The 20027-nt window shown below is 37.2% G+C and overlaps 1 protein-coding gene across 1 annotated transcript in view; it reads right to left on the reverse strand.

Moving 5' to 3' along the window:
• Positions 1–590: 590 nt before the first annotated feature.
• LOC127528766 (uncharacterized) overlaps positions 591–20027 on the reverse strand; it is a 45701-nt gene continuing 26264 nt past the window's right edge. The window contains exons 5-8 of the mRNA XM_051929592.1: positions 15459–15602; positions 14843–14976; positions 3894–4061; positions 591–2542 (exon numbers count right to left, since the gene is read on the reverse strand). Coding sequence (XP_051785552.1) covers positions 2414–2542; positions 3894–4061; positions 14843–14976; positions 15459–15602 — 575 coding nt within the window. The 3' untranslated portion in view covers positions 591–2413. The remainder of the gene's footprint in view (positions 2543–3893; positions 4062–14842; positions 14977–15458; positions 15603–20027) is intronic.

Here is a 20027-nt window from a genome sequence, read left to right on the forward strand (position 1 = left end):
ATTTTTTAGAGGAGCGTCCGTATCCTCTAGGCCAGTGTGCGAACAGCCCCTCTGTCAGGAGCAGAAAATGTCAGAGAGAGTGAGAGAGACAGAGAAAAACAAACAATCAAAAATCAATACGTGCCGTTCGGGCTTTCAAGTATGCGAAGCACCGCGTGGGAAGCATATTATATCATTGAGGAGTTTTATTTAATACATAATACGCGCTCTGGTTGGGTAGCTTCTCAGCCATCTGCCAATAGCGTCCCTTGTATGAAATCAACTGGGCAAACCAACTGAGGAAGCATGTACCAGAAATTAAAAGACCCATTGTCCACAGAAATCCGTGAACCAGCAAAAAATCTGTGATATATATTTAAATATGCTTACATTTAAAATCCGTGATGGAATGAAGCCGCGAAAGTCGAAGCGCGATATAGCGAGGGATCACTGTATTTGATAAATAAAATACCTACACTAGAATTTGAATCACACAAGTATTCTCCACTGTGGGATTACGTCTTATATGTTCACCAACAAAATTAAATTGGTGGTGATGTCAAGAGATATGCTAACTGCGTCATGTGATAATTATAACACAAAAAACAGAATTGTAGAAAAACTTTAATTTACATGAAAATGATAATCGCCAAAAACAAGTTCACCATGGCCAAAAAAGTATAGTGTGAAGCAGAATACATGGATAAAACAAGGTAGGTAGTACAGTACAGTGTGATGATGTATAAACAGGAGCCACGGGTAAATCTCCAATATTGAGGAGATTCACAAAATCTTTCTCACAAGTTTGCTGTTCTGGTAACAAATGTATAAATTTTGTCTTTTGTTTAATGTATTAGCATAAATAATGGATTGACTTCATTTTTGGTTTTGACTCCTCACTAGTTTGCTGGTTATGTTTCATCCCACTTTGCCGCAAACCTCCTACCAGAGATGGTACAAGTCCTCGGGACTGAGCCAAAGAGCGCTGCTTTATTTATGTAGGACTAGTATTAGGCTCAGGTTTGTTATACAGTATTTTAAAATTACATTTTTGCTGTTCTCAGTTAAACTTGGGAGAGGTTTATGTGACAGGCTGCTACTCATTGTGTCGTGAAATTATGAAATCAGCTTTCACAGAGAAAGATTTTTATTTAATGACATTAAATTTTGGTAAAATTCTCAAGTGTCTGATTTTAAGTGTTCAGAACTATTCATGTCTCTAACTGCATACTAGAACTCTTCAGGGATTACAGGTACTTATATTAAAATTAATTTTATTCTAAGTGTTTTTACGTTCTGTACATGGCAGTTCTTGGACTCACTGGAAGCTGTGATTTCACTGTGAAGCTTTGAGATTTCAGTTGATTTATGTGCTGCAGGTAGGTCACAATTTTGACTCTAATTTTCAAATTTCAGACTTCCCTATCCAAAATTTGTCCCTTTTAGAGTGCCTGTGTGTGAAAAGTTGAGCCTATGTGCACAGCAACTCAAAACCAAATCAGTCAAAATGTAATTTTATTACCATTGTACATAGACAAATGTCTGATTTTGAGTAAAATCGCCCCATAGATGATGATGTTTTGTTTTTGGCCACATTTGTGATTAACTGCAACATAACCTAAGAAGATATATGACTCTCGAAATTTCATTCCACATAATAAAAACATGACATGCAACATTTTACTGCTAAAATCACAACCCTATGTGGGGAAAGCACCCCAGATTAACAATACGGTGGCAGCTAATGTTAATGCAGGTAACTCTGAGGGAACATTACGCAGAAGTATGAGTTGTGAGGAGCTCTTACTGGAAAACTGCCATTATAGATCAGTAGAAGAAGCCACTGTATGAAAACTGTTAATAACTTGTGGATTTGCGTGTATATTAACACTCTAAAATTCTAGTTTTAACATAAATATTTTGCATTGTTAAATACTTCAGATTTCCTCCTACATCACAAATTTATTTTATGCACATAATGTTATCACATTGTTACCAGATGACGTAGCCACGTCATGCCTGTCATATCATGGCAGTGCAAAGTGCCCAGATAACAAAATCGTGGTGTCTATATGCAAATGGCAACAGTAAAATAAATTTCAAACAAATAACAAAGAGCATGTCAACAAACAGGTACGGGTTAGTTTAATTCATGACTCTAAGTAGGCCCTGTGATGGTCTCCCATCTTATCTTGACTGCTTTTTCATCCTTGTGTCTAGTGCATGTAGAATAAGCTCATGACACAGAAATGGACCAAACAGTTTGAAAATGAATGGAGAGATGAATGAATGCTTTTAAAAAAATAAATAAATAAAAATACATAGACTGTACTAGAAATAGATCCCAGCATGTTTTAGCATTGGAGCAAATTATCAACACAAAACTCTGAAGGCATATGGCAAGAAGAAGGTGGTCTTGCATACAATTACAGTATCAAAAATTAAGTTGAAAAACATTGTTATAAATGTCAGCATTCCCACTGTCTTTCAGGGCAGCCTGAAGTATCCGCCGAAGGTCTTGGTTGCCAGATTTATTCCTCCATACCTGCAGCATTTCCAAGATCTATGCAAAGAAATAAGCAAATGTTAATCCTTCTAGGAATTACGAACAAAGATATCAGTGAATTGAGTAAATTATGTATTGCTGTTAATTTCCTTTGCAGACTTTTTAAACTACTGAGTCAAACAGCAAGACAAGCCAAATGTGGCCACTTCCTAAGCGATTTTGTGTTTTCTTCAAAAAATTAAGATATTTCTTTACTTTTGGAATTGACAATCTACTGCATTTAAAGTCTGAAATAGAAAATTTCTCTCGTCATTTCTTTCTATATATTCAATTTTTTTCCAAGTTATTACACATAGAATGTTGCTTGATATTTTAATATTCTAGGTACCTGGTAGTCACCATGACTGCCTATCTAAGGAGCTGCCCAAATGGAAACTACCTGTGCTGAATGGGCACACAATCAGCAGACTATTGTGTAAGTCTAACACGTTCACTACGATTTATCAGATTTTACCCACCGACTTCACAGAGAAAGTGCTAGATAAGTTATTTGACATTTTTGGCTGACTAGAAGTACAATTAAGACCACCTTGTGGCATGAACAAAGTCAGACAAACAAAGGCAGTAGTGAATGTCACTGTTCTCCATAATCTGTCATGTCAACTTTGTTATTATGAAGAAAATGTCTGAAGATATAATATGTTCAATCCGTAAGTACATCTTCAATCGTAGGTCTCTCTTTTATTTCACTTGAAAGCTGAAAATTCTCCACAATCACGATATCAATATTTTACTAAGAGACCCACTCAGTACAGGGGGATTCAGATCTCAGATAGCTTTGGATGCCACTAAACAAGAGCAAGCAGGAATAAAACATATTTAAAGGGATGTCTCACCATGCTAAGCAGAAGACCCCAGTATAGTGTGCAACATTTCAATGGCTGATAAGAGTCATTAAATTATACAAGAAATGTATAAAGTTTTTCACCAGAAGATGAAGCGTACATTAACTGTAACCCAGTCTTATTGTACTATGAATTATCTTAAAATTTAAAACTTAAGCAGGTTTTTTCAAATACACTCTGGGCTCAGGTGAACCACTCCACAATTAAGTGTTTTCTTTCTGGACCAAAAAAAAAAAAAATTTTGTACTAACTTACTATTTTCTTCTAGCAGGGTTTTGTATACAACTTGGTCAGCGGTAACTTGTTTAATGACAGTAGATTTAATCCTAGCCTTAAAGACTGAAGAACAGTCGTAGACTACTAAGCACTGTTGTAAGTCGCTCTGGATAAGAGCGTCTGCTAAATGATGTAAATGTAAATGTAAATGTCTTCTGGATTCATCTGCAGTATTAGCTCTTGTCTGGCAGTTACTGTATTTCCTGGAAGATTAAAGCAGGCTGTACCTGGGATTGCAGTTCTGCATATTTGTTCTCAAACTGCTTGCTGTCCTTTTCTAAAAATCCAAGGTGATTAGCCAGAAGTCTCCAGTCTCTTCTGTTCCTGGCTATCTCTGTAGCAATTTTATACAGCTGTTGATCTGTTATTTTCCTGTGTTCTTGGATAACAGCTGTCTGTAAAAAGAGACCAACCATGATAATATATATATATATACTGTATATATTAAAAAAGAAAAAAAAAAGCTAAATATCTTACAGTTAAGATACTTGAACAGAATGCAGAAGGACCAAATTGCCATATTTTGTTAAACTGTAATTTCTATATTTATTAATCAGAAACTCTTTAAAGTTATAGTATAGAAAGATTAAGAAAATACTGAAGCCTGTTGGAATGGGGTTTCCAAAGACTTTGAACTAAGAATTAAAAACGGAAAATAAAATGAATTAGTGGTCAAGTCAACTGACCATAATGTAATACAATTCTCAGTATTTTGTAAGAGTACATATGCAAAGTCTAAAATTGTTAAGTTGAACTTTGGTAGGGCCAATTTTGAGCAGATGCGACAAGGTCTAAGTAGGATACACTGGGATAAGCTTTTGAGTGTGGAGACAGTCGAGGAGCAGTGGAACAGGTTTAAAAATGTTTTACATGTAATGCAGGACAGATACATACCTTAATTTGGAATTAATAGAAAACTAAAAAAAGCCCACAGTGGATTAATAAAGATTTAAAAAAGAAGTTGCAAAGGAAAAAACTGCTTTATAAGGCATATAAGACTAATGAATCCAAATTGAATCATAGAGCATATGAGAACATGGGGGCAATCATTAAGGAGGATATCAGGGTGGCTAAAAGACAGTTGGAGAGGAATATAGCAGATAAGGCAAAAGACGACCCTAAGAGATTCTTTCAGTATTTTAGTAGTAAAAGAACAGTCAAGGAGGAGGTCAAGTGTATCAGAAATAGTAAAGGGGAATTAAAAGATACAGACAATGAAATAGCGGATGCCCTAAACTTAAATTTTTCTGAGGTGTTTACAAGTGAGCAGGTGGATAACCTCCCAGAGGTAAATGTGACTACTAAGGAGGTACTGAGGGATTTGGAAATTGTAGAGGGAGAAGTGCTGCTCAGATTAAATAAGCTGAAATCAAACAAATCACCAGGGCCAGATAATATTTACCCTCGAGTTCTTAAGGAGGTTAGTGAGTACATATATAAACCCTTGACACATATTTTTAGGAAGTCACTGTGCATTGGAGAGATTCCAAAGGACTGGAAAATGGCAAATATCATCCCATTATATAAAAAGGGTGACAGGGCAGATCCAAGCAACTATAAGCCAGTAAGCTTAACATGCACCACTTGAAAATTAATGGAAGGAATTATTAAGGATAAGATTGAGCAACACCTGGCAAGGACAGGAGTTATTCTAAACAGTCAGCATGGGTTCAGAAGAGAGAGGTCATGTTTTACAAACATGCTGGAATTCTATGAGGAGGCAACAAAAGGATACGATCAAAGTGGAGCTTATGATATTATTTATCTGAACTTTCAGAAAGCATTTGATAAGGTGCCACATGAGAGGTTGGGCATCAAAGAAGTGGGAGTTCAGGGTGATGTTTTTAGATGGGTGCAGAATTAGCTCAGACACAAGAAGCAGAGGGTGATGGTGCGAGGAACCTCATCAGAACTGGCCGATGTTAAGAGTGGTCTTCCACAGGGGTCAGTGCTAAGGCCGCTGCTATTTTTAATATATATAAATGATTTAGATAGGAATATAAGTAACAAGCTAGTTAAGTTTGCAGATGATACCAAGATAGGTGGATTAGCAGATAATCTGGAATCCGTTATATCATTACAGAAGGATAGCATACAGGCTTGGGCAGATTTGTGGCAGATGAAATTTAATGTCAGTAAATGTAAAGTATTACACATAGGAAGTAAAAATGTTAGGTTTGAATACACAATGGGAGGTCTGAAAATCGAGAGTACACCTTATGAGAAGGATTTAGGAGTCATAGTGGACTCTAAGCTATCGACTTCCTGACAATGTTCAGAAGCCATTAAGAAGGCTAACAGAATGTTCGGTTATATAGCACGATGTGTGGAGTACAAATCCAAGGAGGTTCTGCTCAACCTTTATAATGCACTGGTGAGGCCTCATCTTGAGTACTGTGTGCAGTTTTGGTCTCCAGGCTACAAAAAGGACATATCAGCACAAGAAAAGGTCCAGAGATGAGCAACTAGGCTGATTCCAGGGCTACAGGGGTTGAATTATGAGGAAAGATTAAAAGAGCTGAGCCTATACAGTTAAAGCAAAAGAAGATTAAGAGGTGACATGAATGAAGTGTTTAAAATTATGAAGGGAATTAGTACAGTGGATCGAGACTGATATTTTAAAATAAGTTCATCAAGAACATGAGGACACTGTTGGAAACTTGTTAAGGGTAAATTTCGCATAAACATTACGAAGTTTTTCTTTACACAAAGAACGATAGACACTTGGAATAAGCTACCAAGTAGTGTGGTAGACAGTAAGACGTTGGGGACTTTCAAAACTCGACAATGTTTTCTTGGAAGAAATAAGTGGATAGGACTGACGAGCTTTGTTGGGCTGAATGGCCTGTTCTCGTCTAGAGTGTTCTAATGTTCTAATGTTTTGCAAGGATTGGGAGATAAACAGCCTTTAGGGGCTATTCTAAAGATTTGATGATAGACAAAGTGGGGCAAAAGCCAAGAGACTTAACTTACCTACCACCTGAAGCCTTGAACAAAACCAATTTTTTTCTAGAGTCAAAGACACATTTTTTTCTAGATTCCGTCAAGCTATTTACACCTTTCTTTGCACTTTATAAGGCTATTACTGAAGATTGTAAATTTATTGACATTGCTAAACGCTTCAGAGATATTTCTTTGTGCTCATGGGAATTCTGGCCGCCAAAAGACACACAGTGTGAGCAGTGAACATATTTAACAAGTGCATTTAAGACATTTCCAAGGTATTGTGCTTAGTAAAACATTAGTTATGTTTATTTTATAATAAAACACTCAGGTCTGCGTGTGTGTCCAGTCTCTCTGAGCAATCTGATTGGTCCTTTTGCCTTTGGTGCCATGACTAAAAGAAAAAGTGCGAGTGTGAGGCACACGTGGAGGAGTAAAGGTGTAGGAGGCATGCTGAGAGTCACCTTTAAAGTATAAAAGTGTGACAGGAGAGGAGGAAGGCTCCTGAAAATGAGTTAGAGAAGCAGGCTTTATGGGGGTGCACGTAAGAGAAGGAGCATCGGTCAAGAGAGTTTCAGACACACAAGGGTTCTGAGGAAAGACACTGAACATACACTGAACATATCAAATTTAAAAAAAAAACTTCTATCACTTTTCTTTGTCAGGTAACATGGCCAGTGTATTATATATTGCTTAACTTGCACAGAGTCGATATTATATTTGTCATGTTGGGAAGACAATAGATCTTAAAGCTTGCAAAGAAAAAATAATGTAAATATGCAATCCACATGTAGTTACAGCTTTATGTGCATTTTGCCAAACTTTGGGAGCTGTACTTTGTGCCACTGATGTCATTTTATGCCTTTCTGAAGGTGGTGTAAGGAAAAATGCCCCCAGAAACATTCCCAGGTGTTGGTTTAGGACTCCCTGCAAGCGCTTATGTGTTGCTTTTAAACAGATTTTGTCGGAATCCTCAAAAGAGGACTGATTAGTGTTCAAAATATTCTCCATGTAGACATGCTTCTGCGTGTTGGTTAGTTGAATCTTGGGATCTTAGTAATGGCTTTGTAATACTTCCCAAAGATAAACAACTTACATTTCATTAAAAACTGAATTTCTTTTGATTATGACATAGTGCATAGTCCTCTAATACCAGTTTGGTGACATCTTCACTTCTTACAGTACTTGGTGTGACAGTCATTTGAGATAATTATATTATCTCTTTTCAAAATTCTGTTTCTTTAGCTCTTGGTGCATGATGTGATTATGGATTTTAAATCCTCTGTCACTACTAAAGCATTCAAACAACTAAACCCACTTGTTTCATCCATTGGGTTAAGTTGGAAGGGTGGAAGTAATGTTTTGCCTCTTTAAAATGGCATGTTTGATTACCTTGTACACCAAACAAATAAGGACCTGACCAAATTAACTATAAAATGTGAATAATGCACATAATCAAACAGAGGGCAAATATGTCTTCACTGTACTGTATACACAGATGCAAAAGTACATTAATACAGTCATCAAACAATAAAGAAATACAGAGCCAAACCGTCCTTGCTCTACTGGCTACGAGATAGTGGAGTGTCTTGGGGTGGGGTTGGGGAAGATGTCAAGTATGGAAGATAAGAATTCCAAGCAAAAAGGAAGAGACAGAGAGGTCTAAAATGAAAGTGAATAAACTGCAGTCGTGTTTAGGCTATTTCACAGCATATACTGCTGCCTGTAAACAGAATTAAAATTTCATTTCTATATCAAAAATTAAAGATAATTATTTTAAAATTTTCAAGCAGAGCAAAATGCTAGTTTTAGTTTGAGTCATTTATATTATCCTGGATAATTGTGGACGAGGACGAGGATGGGCACATTTTTATTTGAATTTATGAAGTACACATAGCTTAATGATTCCCAAGGTGGTGCAGTGGTTAGCACTACTGCTTCAAAGCTCCAGGGGTCTAACTTCAGATTTTTTAGCCTATCCACTATGCGGAGTTTACATTTTACAGATGTGTTCATATGGACTTTTTATGGGTATACAAGTGTTTCTCCACATCTTTTAAATGATAATTCTCAGTTTAAATGTTGGAGTTTGTTGGAGTGCATACAGCCATGCAACAATGTCCAATCCAGGTTAAACATTTGTCTTGTGCTCAGTGGTGCCAAGATGGACTTTGGCTTGCTACAGTACTATAATGAATGAAACAGTTTAGTTGCTCTACTGATTTTATTTAATTACAGTGCAAATGGAGCCAAACCTTTGAAGGAAAGCAAAAATGTTTAAACATAACATTTAGCACATTTACTTAAGTCTGAATTCTTTTTAGGTCTGTCTGCAGAGATTCCACTGACTTCAGGGAATTTGACAGACCATCTAATTTAATATCATCTGCAAATTTTACATCTTGTTAGTTACATTTTTGTATAAATTATTTATATAAATTAAAATGTGCAAGAACATCAGCATTGATTTCTGCTGAACGCTATTCATGAAATCATCTTAGCACAGAACTGTCACAATATAAACTGCTGCTGTTTGATGCAACTTTGCAGATCTCAGCACTGCACACCCTTACTTCTAGTCACTTACAGAATGGTGTCTGGTGATTATTTAATAGTCAAGGCAGATATCTGTTGTGCACTCTGCTGAAATTGGTTTTTGCTGCTTTACATGTACTGTTAAAAATTAATAACAGGGCCTCCCTGATTAAACCAGTGCTGTCTGTTTACACATCTGTGTGGAATTGTACTTTTCTGCCTTGTCTTTTAAAATAAGTTGAAATAATTTACTTATTGTAAAATTAGCTTCCAGTACTACAGGGTTTTTGACTTGTTTGTAGTGATCTCTTATGAATTGATGAAAGAAAAGGTTTTACATATGTAATTAGTAGCTTGTTTGGAGTCTATAGGGAAATTGCTGTCAAGTACTGACAATGTATTAGTTTTAACTTTCATAGTAGGTCTACATCTTTCATAATGATTTCTAAATTGTTGTAAAATTGCAAAGCTTGCTTAATTTAATTGATAGTGTTAAGTAGCTGGATTCTGTCCTGGAAGCACTGAGACCAGGCAGAACCAACCCCAGATAAGGCACCAGTCCAATGCTGTGCCTCTGTGCACTGGCACCCACACTCACTTAAGGTCATTTTATAGTCAGCAATGACCCAAACAAACACACACACATCTGTGCGATGTGGAAGAAAAACCACAGTACTGTGAGAAAAACACCTCATAAACACAGGAAGACCACAAATACGCTACCCAGAAAGCAGCAGGGCGGATAATCTCAGCCTCGAACAGCAGTGCTAACCACTCTGTCACCTTGATACTCCTAAATTTTTCAGTGCTATTCTGTGAAGCAGCAATTTCAGTCAACTGATGGATAAACGTGTTGTATTTTTGTGTAGTAACCTTCACTGATATAGTTATATTCCATATATGTTGATGGGAAACATCAACAATATGACAAACTGGTACTGTAGTAACAATTGGTACTATTTGTTTGGTAATTAAAAAGCAGGATGTACAAAAGATGGTGAAAAATAATCTGTAGTAAATACCTTGTTGTAAATAATTAGTTTGTCCTAGAAAAAACATTTTACTTAACATTGGATGGCATATGTAACATTACATTAAAGGTTCACCTCACAATGTTCCTATTGCTGACAAAGTAAAATATGAAACTACTAGCCAACCCTACGCCGCATAATTATGTATTGATGGGTGAACACTTCCTGAAAGACACAGTTGTCCAAATGGGGTTGGTTTTGAGGATACAACTGTAGGTGAATGAAAAGATGGAACTCTGGAGAGGGCAACATACAATACAGTGTTTTACACGCTGCATACAGCGATTCACATTGAAGCATAGACACTGCTAAGACCATGGGATACCCCTCGCAAACTGTTTTACACGCTGCATAGAGATTCACATCCGTGACAAATTGTTTTACACGCTGCATACAGCGATTCACATCCGCGACAAATATGATTCTTCTTAGATGGTGCTGTCGCGTCCACCCTCGCTCTCAAAGCATACACACTGCCTGGTCATGTGACCGCTCGCAAGAGCAACTAACAGAGACCCGCCCACCAACTGTAAGACCATGGGATACCCCTCGGAAACTGTTTTACACACCGCATACAGCGATTCACATCCGCGACAAACATGCTTCTTCTTATGGGGTGGGTTTGATGATACAACTGTAAGGGAACTCTGGAGAGAGCAACATATAATTGTCTGTGAGTGAGAACTGGAGGACCGCCGACGCACCCCCACCTCCCAGAGCGAGGGACAGGGCTGGACAGCGGGCGTGCGCAGAAGGCGGAACGGGGTGCGAGGGGAAGGACGCCCAGTGAGGACGATGTATTGATGGGTGAACAGTCATCTCTTAGTCATCGTTCAGTACGCACTGCCTGTTCATGTGCCCGCCCCCAACTCCTCACCTGAATTGCTTTCATCTGTGTACAGTCCACATGCACTTGTGAGTCACGTTGACTATTCATTTTCCAAACACCGCCTCAGTCGGTTTCGCATCTGCTACAGTCCACATGCACCTCTGAGCCACGATGACTGTTCATTGTTCTTTTTGTCCAGGCTGGGTGAGGTTTCCTGTGTTGAGTCTAATTAGGCCAAAGGCTCCACACCTGGTGGTGCCCTTCCATCAATTCTTTTAAGTTTTGGCTTTGCAACCATACTCCCCCCGGAACCCAAAGACTTTGGTTGCCCGGCGGATCATGGGAATAATGCTGCCGGATCGCCAGTCGGCATTGTTTATGGTCGGAACTACAACAGTATGTGATCGTCTTCGAACCTCCGACTTTCGTTCTTGATTAATGAAAACTTTCTTGGCAAATGCTTTCGCTCTCGCGTGAATTGTTGGTGGACGGGGCTCTGTCGTGCGTGTGCTATGGAGACGGAAGCGACTTTCGCGGTGTTTGTTGCCTGGAGAGCGAGGGTGGACACGGGCTGGTGAATAAGGAGTATTGTGTAGACAAACGTTTTCCGTGTTCCTGCAGGACCATCTAAGAAGAAACATGTTTGTCGCGGATGCGAATCGCTGTATGCAGTGTGTAAAACAGTTTGCGATGGTGGACGCGGTCGTGCGTCGTAACCGAAAAGTCAACATGGCTCAGAGGTTCCTGTGGATTATAGCAGAGACAAATGCAAATAACGTCGTGTTTTGTGAGTTGTCGCGTCCAAGTTGGTGGGCGTGGCTCTGTGAGTTGTCGTCCTATCCCATTTGGTGGGCGTGGCTCTGTCTTTTGTGCTCCATGGGTTTCTTGCTTGCGTGCTCCATGGGTGTCTTGCTTGCGGCTGCTTAGTGAATTATATATATAGATATATAGCCAACCAAAGAAATGGAGAAAAGAAAAAGCATGTGTTTTGTACACATTTAATTGAGGTCATTTGTAAAAAGATTTTTTAATAACATAGTAAGTATCCACAATGCTGCAATCTGACAGGTGACGGTCCCTGCTCACAATCATCGATGCCATCCTGCCCGATAAGCCAATTACTTAGAGTCAGGTAAAAATCTAAAGGACTCCAGCAGTGGATAACAGATTTACTGATATCTTCTATACTGTATTTCATTAAAAAGCCCTGAATTTTGTAATTATAATGATGATGTGTTACTTTCCTGTGCCTTCAACAATTCCTTGTTTTAAGAATGTTAACCATATTTTTAAGTATAACTAAATGTGGTATTTTTTTATTTTTATTTTTTATTTTATTTTAAGTCTAAGTGCAGTATTTCTTCTTTTACGTCTAACTAAGTGTAGTACTTTTTACTTTTTTTCCTCCGGCGTTTCAGTGTTTTGCCCTGCCAACACAGGTTTGACTGCTAGTATCCATACCAGTACAAGCGGAATACACCCATGGGCTGTGAACTTTCTAGTACCTTTGGGTGCAGCAGCCAAGTCTGAAGACCCATCTTAGGACACACTGCTATTTCAGCTAAGAATTGCCACCTTCAGAGTTTCCACCAAATAAAGGAAAGCATTTTAAATGGATTAATAGTTGCTGCTTAAAAATTAAGTATTTTCTTTTGTTTGATGATGTATAAGTTATTTTGCATATTTTGGATAACTTTTTGGTTATAGTAGTTGCTTTAACACTAGAATTACCAAAGCCTACAAAAAAACTTGTAAACCTGGCCCACCTTAAATCCGTTTGCACCTCTCCATCAGCATCTTTTGCGTTGTAAATATGTTGATAAGCACAAGCAGTCTGCTATCACATCCCCCGACCGCTGCAGGAAGGGCAAATAGCTCTCCCAGCTCAAGCCTTGTTTATCTGGGAGTCATGTACCTAGAGCTGTATAGGGTAAATAATATATCATTATTTGGAACACATGCATTTCATTTGTGTTCCGTGTCTACAAAGATCTATGTAAGTGTATCATGACAGAAATGTTGAACACATACCTAAAAAACAAACTTTTTTCATGTTTCAGTATGTGTATAATGTGTGAAGACTGAAGTCCAAATATGAAATAAGCACTTTCACAAAAGGTACAAATATAACAAAACAAGTGTGCTTTTATTCAAGACTATAACTGAAGAAAAAGAAATCGGGTTAGTGTACTTTGTTGTCACGGCTGCTTTGGTAGTACAGCGATAAGAACTGTCGACTCATAATCGAGAGCTTGTGGATTTGAGCCTTGCCATGTCCTAAAATAAACGTTTTGAGTAGTGAGATGCTCTTATTGTTACTATTATACAATAAAAAGATAGAGATTGAGATTGAGTCTGTAACAGCCGGTGTAAATATATGGTACTTGTAAAGGTTAGCGTTTTTTTTTTTTTTTTCAGTTTTATTCTCTCAGTCGTGTTCACGCTCCCCACTGATCTGACACTGCTGTTTTCAAATAAAGATGTGCTATAACAGAAGTGAACTCAGAGAACAGAAGCCCTCCCAACAAGAAACGTCCACTCACATATAAGAACAACACAGCTGCACCAGGGATAAAGGCAAAAGATGGCACCGTTTGGATGCTACAAGAGGTCCAGCGTCATCCTGCCAGTCAGTCTGCCTCATACCTGTCCTTCAACGAAACAGCACGGCTTACAGTGCTTGCCAAGGTATCATGCAAAGTCCAGTTTGTGATTATGTTTTGTGATAGTCTTTATATCAAAACATTTATATGTTACTTATATAAAAGCCAGATTGAATGTTATTTACCTTGATTTATTTACATATCTTCCTACAGCATAAGGTCACTAGTAAACTGCAGAGCTAGACACAGGCATGCTGACAAAGTACATGTGTACTGAAGTGACTTTAGCTGTAGGTGGAAGCTCCTGTCGCACCCTACGCAACTGTGTTTGATCTTATTCAGGAAAAGATCCTAGTTGCCCCACAGGAGAAAGGCTTTTCAAGACTAAGGTCAAAAAGCTTATGAAACCGTTTCTGGACAAAGGCAGAACCATAACAACAGTTGTGTGGAGCTTCCACCTGCAGCTAAAGCCATGTGTTCCACATGAAATGCATGTGTTCCAAATAATGATATATTATTAACCCTAACCCTAAGCCCTATGTGCTTATCGACACATTTACAACACAAAAGATGCTGTATTAATGTGCCATAATACTGGGGAAAATATATGAACATCTTTAGAAAAGCAATTTAAGTTATAATATTTGATGCTTTTCACCAGTAGAAAACTATCATTATATAGCGCATTGATAGGATTATTGTCACATATAAATTAAGTGACAGCATATACAGTACTGTATGTTTACAGAGAAACTAAGGAAAATATGACCTAATATGTCCCATTAGTACAAAAATGAAATAAAATTGAAGTTTCTTCTAGTGATCACTGGTGCACCAATAGCAGCAGTACTGTCATATGCAGTGTGGTCATTGAAGAATACCTCTCTTTATTAAATATTTTGTAGCCTTTTCATATGCACAGACTTAAGATGAACAATCTGTGTAGTACTGTTTTCATTCATTCATTTAGGATTTTCAGTGCTGCATCATATAGAATCCATGAGGCACATTATCACACTCTAATGCTGATTTAGCAGCATTATTTCATTTACATTCATTACTGCACTTAGCAAGCGTATTTCATTGCTCTGAGCACCTCAAAAATTAAAAATAAATAAAACCCCTACATGTCCGAAGCTATACCGTACCGCTTTATGGTTACAATTAAAAATAAACCTGCAGTATGTGAACCTCATACATAAAACTAGTTAATTTAATTAAATTTATGAACATACAACTTGTTGGGGAATTTTCAGTTCATTTTCTTCAGCGACTTCATGGGGTATGACTGGAAAGTGTAATACATCCTTCAGTGTCCCCCATCGCAACTTGTTCATCCATGTCATGAACTGATCTTCATCAATATATCCTATGAAAAAAAACAAAGTTCAACCAAAATTCCAGGAATGAGACAAACAGTTGAACAAGTTATGTTCAGATTAATATACAGTGAATTATTTCATAGAATACAATATTTACTTCAGAAGGACAAAGCTGTTTAATTCATTAAACAAAAAAAATCTAAACTTTTAATTTACTTAATTAATGCACATGGTAAATATGAACCAGGACTGGTTGTAAGGTATATTCTCATTAAAATATTTTCTTAAATATCAATTAGAAATGACATATACTTGAGAGAATTTCCATCCTTCATCTTGTAAAAATATAAATTGTTTTTGTTAATAGATACAATCCTGATCTCAGAATACATTAGCCCAATATAATATTACATCAATGTATTTTAAACAGTTGTTGAGAATTTCTTACTATTACAGAATACATACACATTAAACAATATTATCTTATACACTGGGCATTTGAAAAATATTAATTAAAAAAGCAAGTCACCTTGTTTTTTTGTATCAATTTCTTGCATTAAAAGGTTACATAGTTGCTGCGTTTCCTGTAGGCTCTCATGTGGATAAAGTATTTGCAGGATATTTTCTAATATTTCTCTGCTAAGAGAGCTTGATGTTAATATGAGATATAATCCTGCAAGTAAAGAAAACAAGTACAGTTTAATGAAACTTCCCTTTACAAACATTGTTTTTGGCTGATTACAAAACAGATAAGATTATAATGGACCAGACTCACTGCTTGAATAGTTATTTCCAAATTTTACCATGCAGGAGGTGATACTTACTGCAAAAATGTAAAACAAACAGAAGTAGAAATAGTTCTATACAGACTGTAATAAAACCTTTAAATATGCCAGATTCAATTCTGTTGAAAAAGGTAACTATTATAGAGCTCTCTTTTAATGGATATAAATAGTCAATTTTTATTTAAAGTATGTAGGATTATGCTTTAGTAAGTTGCTGACTAAATCAAATAAAATTCCACTTATAGACAATAAAGGTAAACTAAACTAAAGTAGTCTTTGCAGTATGAAACTTTTGATGCACAGACAACAATGTTAATGTGAAAGAAAGATTCAATTAGTCAAGAGTTTTTGACAGGAGAATCAGAAATATAGCCTAAATGCCTTAATGACCCACATTATTTCTTCCCTATGAAGGGTAACCTAAATTAATGTGAATAGTTACAGGTAATGGAAGGAGAGTTGACCAGTATGCAGTCCAGCCATACTTAAAAGCAGCATTATTGTTCTTTTGACAAATTAAACTAACATCAGACCATGGGAGAGGGTTGGGTGAGATGCCAGTTTAGTGGTGGACATAGGCAGGAAAACCAATGAGAAATCTTGGATGCCAGAAACAGCACACTACACACTGACTATATTGTAAGGTCGATGACGCTATGCACTATAACTTCCGGCTGCCACTTGATAGCAACAGCAGGCTAGTACAGACTGATTCATTCCTGAAAACTCCTAGGTATAACAAATACATATTTAACATTAAAGGATAAAATTTGTAAGCATTCCCTGATCCCAAAAAATTACCTGTTTTTTTCAAACACTACTAAACTACATTCATTAAACACGACACAATTAGCTCAATAATAATGTTGGTCATCAAAACAAACCCTAATATAACATTTTATCCTCATCAATTACAGTTTAATTAACAGGGTTACCTTTTCTCTTTATACTCTTTTGTTCAGTAAACAATACATACACACAATACTAGGTGCTCACATGTAAAGAAGTTTGAGAATCATTCCACATTCAATTAAACTATCATCTTCATACACCCACATTTTTACAAAGCTTAACTTGGGGGGAGCCATTACTTGTGTCTTTCTCTGGCCACCTCTTCTTCTCCAGGGTGAGAGATCTTATTTTCACTCCACTCCTATTCCTGAACTCTAGGACTAAAGAAGCTAACTGCCCAAGACTCAGAAAGGATGAAGGGAATGTGTAAATATTGGATAATTAGGACAGAAAAAGGGTGAAAAAATGTTTAAAAGAATGCCATAAATTGACTGAACTAAACCACATTTTTGCAATACAAAACACTGCTATGTTGAATGTTCATAAAAGCACTGAATTATTAAAAGTTATGCTGGTAATATTATTTTTGAAACAATATTCCTACAATGGACTGGTAGCCTGCCTAGGGAATGTTTTAGCCATGCGCTTCTGGGATAGCCTTGTGTTCTCTTGAGTTTATAGGACACCGGATTTTCTGGGTCATATAAATGGATGTTATACTTAATTCTAAAAGTTATTAAGAAAGGCTGCACATTATGGAGGTAATCTATTAATAACAACTACCAATTAAACAGTGCAATAATCATAGTACAGTATATAGTAAATAGCATATGAGGAGTATGACTGCAGGATGAAAGTAAATTCATTTTTTCATTATTATATAAAAATATTTTTAACAACAACATACACTTGAAAAATGATTAAGTAATAATAATTGAAATATTGTGGGGTTGTGTGGTGCAAGTGTTAACCCCCTTTAGCAGTTTTGTTCTTATTATTTTAATGTTTACTTGTGTTCTAATTCTGCATAACTACTGAAATATATGAACAGTGACAGCTAAAACTTGGCAAAATAGCACATTATTTGGAAGTCTGTACCTTGTATTTATGGTTATCTTTGTAATGTACACATCATGTCTACAACTGTCCAGGAGGGACAGATCTTCAATTTTTTAAATAACAGATGCTTATATTTTTATTATATTTTGCTCAGACAAAGAAGATGAACTGAATTTACAGCACACTTACAGGGGCAATTAACATCAAAGTATCTTCTCTTCCTGAATTGTACCAGTAATGTATCTCCTTAAAACTTCTGTTTCAACAGTTTGCCTTGATTTGCTGCGTTAATTATTTTTATTATTTAGGAACAGAGATGTGTAAAAAGATGCGCAAAGTCATCCATCAGACAGACCGCCTGCTTATCACTTGGAAACAGAGGTGTGTTGAAAGATCAGAAACTTGGACAGCCAACCAATCACATGTCACAAAGCCCCATGTGGAATCTATAATAATAAAAGGCAAAGTCCTCACTGACTGACTGACTGACTGACTGACTGACTGACTGACTGACTGACTCATCACTAATTCTCCAACTTCCCGTGTAGGTGGAAGGCTGAAATTTGGCAGGCTCATTCCTTACAGCTTACTTACAAAAGTTAGGCAGGTTTCATTTCGAAATTCAAAGCGTAATGGTCATAACTGGAACATATTTTTTGTCCATACACTGTAATGGAGGAGGCGGAGTCACGTATCGCGTCATCACGCCTCCTACGTAATCACGTGAACTAAAAACAAGGAAGAGATTTACAGCACGAGACACACGCGGGAACGAAGGTAAATGACGTTAATTTTTGACTGTCTTTTAATACTGTGTAAGCATACATATTAACACATGTGCAATTAAACGTGTGCATTTACGGGGTGATTTCTCAGGCTTAAAAGCTCACCTTTTATCAAACGCGGGAACTAAGGTAACTGACGTTGTTCACTGTCTTTTAATACTGTGTAACCATACATATTAACACATGTGCAATTAAACGTGTGCATTTACGGGGTGATTTCTCAGGCTTAAAAGCTCGCCTTTTACTAAAAAGGTAAATGCAAAACTATTTTCAATCAGTTTATTGAAACGCTCCGTTAAGGATTGCAATAACATATTCGCGAGATAAAAGAACGAAGTAGGGGGAAATGGAGGAAGAGCCGGAAACAGCAAAGAGCAAAAAATTAATTAAACAATTGAGAACGGAGCGAGTGAAGCATACAAGCATGTTCATAAGGGAAACAAAGCACGGTGTAAAACGTAACTTTAAATTAAGTTTATAGAAACGCTCCCGCTGCGGATTGCAATAACATATTCGCGAGATAAAAGTTTAATGAGAAGACACGAGGTATAAATGAACCACACGCCGTGGCGCAACGTTAGGGGCAACAGTTTCAACCATTCTATGATCTGCTTCTCGCAACTGAAAGACGGCACATGGCGGATGTTAGCCGACTTGCTGACCGCAACATTAGGGGCTTCAACTATGGCGCTCACGCCACATCTCAGTGCCAACACTTTCCAGACTCTACTTAAAAGACACGCCCTCCTCACTGGACAGTTAAAAAGACCAATCAAACTAACGATGACATCAAGTATTACCCAATCAAAAGTAGGAAAGGAGGCATCTTCATAAAATGCGTGTGGGATGATTTGCATGACACGCTGCTTTAAAAAAAAATGATAAAAAAAAATACGGGATAAATCCCGTCCAGTATTGATTCAAAACGGGACTCGCAATTTCATTCTCAAACGCGGCACGATTCCGTATTTTAAAGGACGGGTGGCAACCCTACAGTCCAAGGTAAGCACCCATACAATCAGATTGTGATTCAGACTAGGAATGCAATGAATGTAATTTCCCCGATCTACATACAAGGCGAAAGTCTTGCAACATTCAAAGATGAGTACTTATTAAGTACACCATGGCACATAAAAGAGCTTATGAAGCCTTGAACCGAAAAAAGCAAGATCTCAGAGATCGTAAAAAAAAAAAAAGGAGGTAATGTCGTTTTACTCGCTGTACATTTTACTCAAACATTACCAGTTATTCCACGAGGGAGACCAGCAGATGAACTCAACGCGTGTTTAAAATCCATGCTTCTCCCACGCTCGGTTATATGTCGCGTGTTCTCGGGTAGGTACACCAAAAAATGTATACATTTAAGCATGTAATGGGCAAACAAAAAATGAGGTATACCCGAAGGCACTGCAGTAGTACTCAATGTAACTTTACTTCTTAAATGTTAATGTTTTACTGTTTAATAATTTATACGCTTCTTATATATTGTTCTAATTCTTTTATCAAAATACCAGTGACAGCGCAATGCACGATAACATGGAGTGAATACACCATACGCATCTGCCCACGGCCGCCCTGGTGTGCGCAGATAGGAGTTGATTCTAAAATAAAATAAACATAAAAAGAGTAATACAATCATCACCCATAAAGCGGATAGCAGACGTGACGTATTATATG

Source organism: Erpetoichthys calabaricus, chromosome 7, assembly GCF_900747795.2.
Source record: "Erpetoichthys calabaricus chromosome 7, fErpCal1.3, whole genome shotgun sequence".
NCBI lineage: Eukaryota > Metazoa > Chordata > Cladistia > Polypteriformes > Polypteridae > Erpetoichthys > Erpetoichthys calabaricus.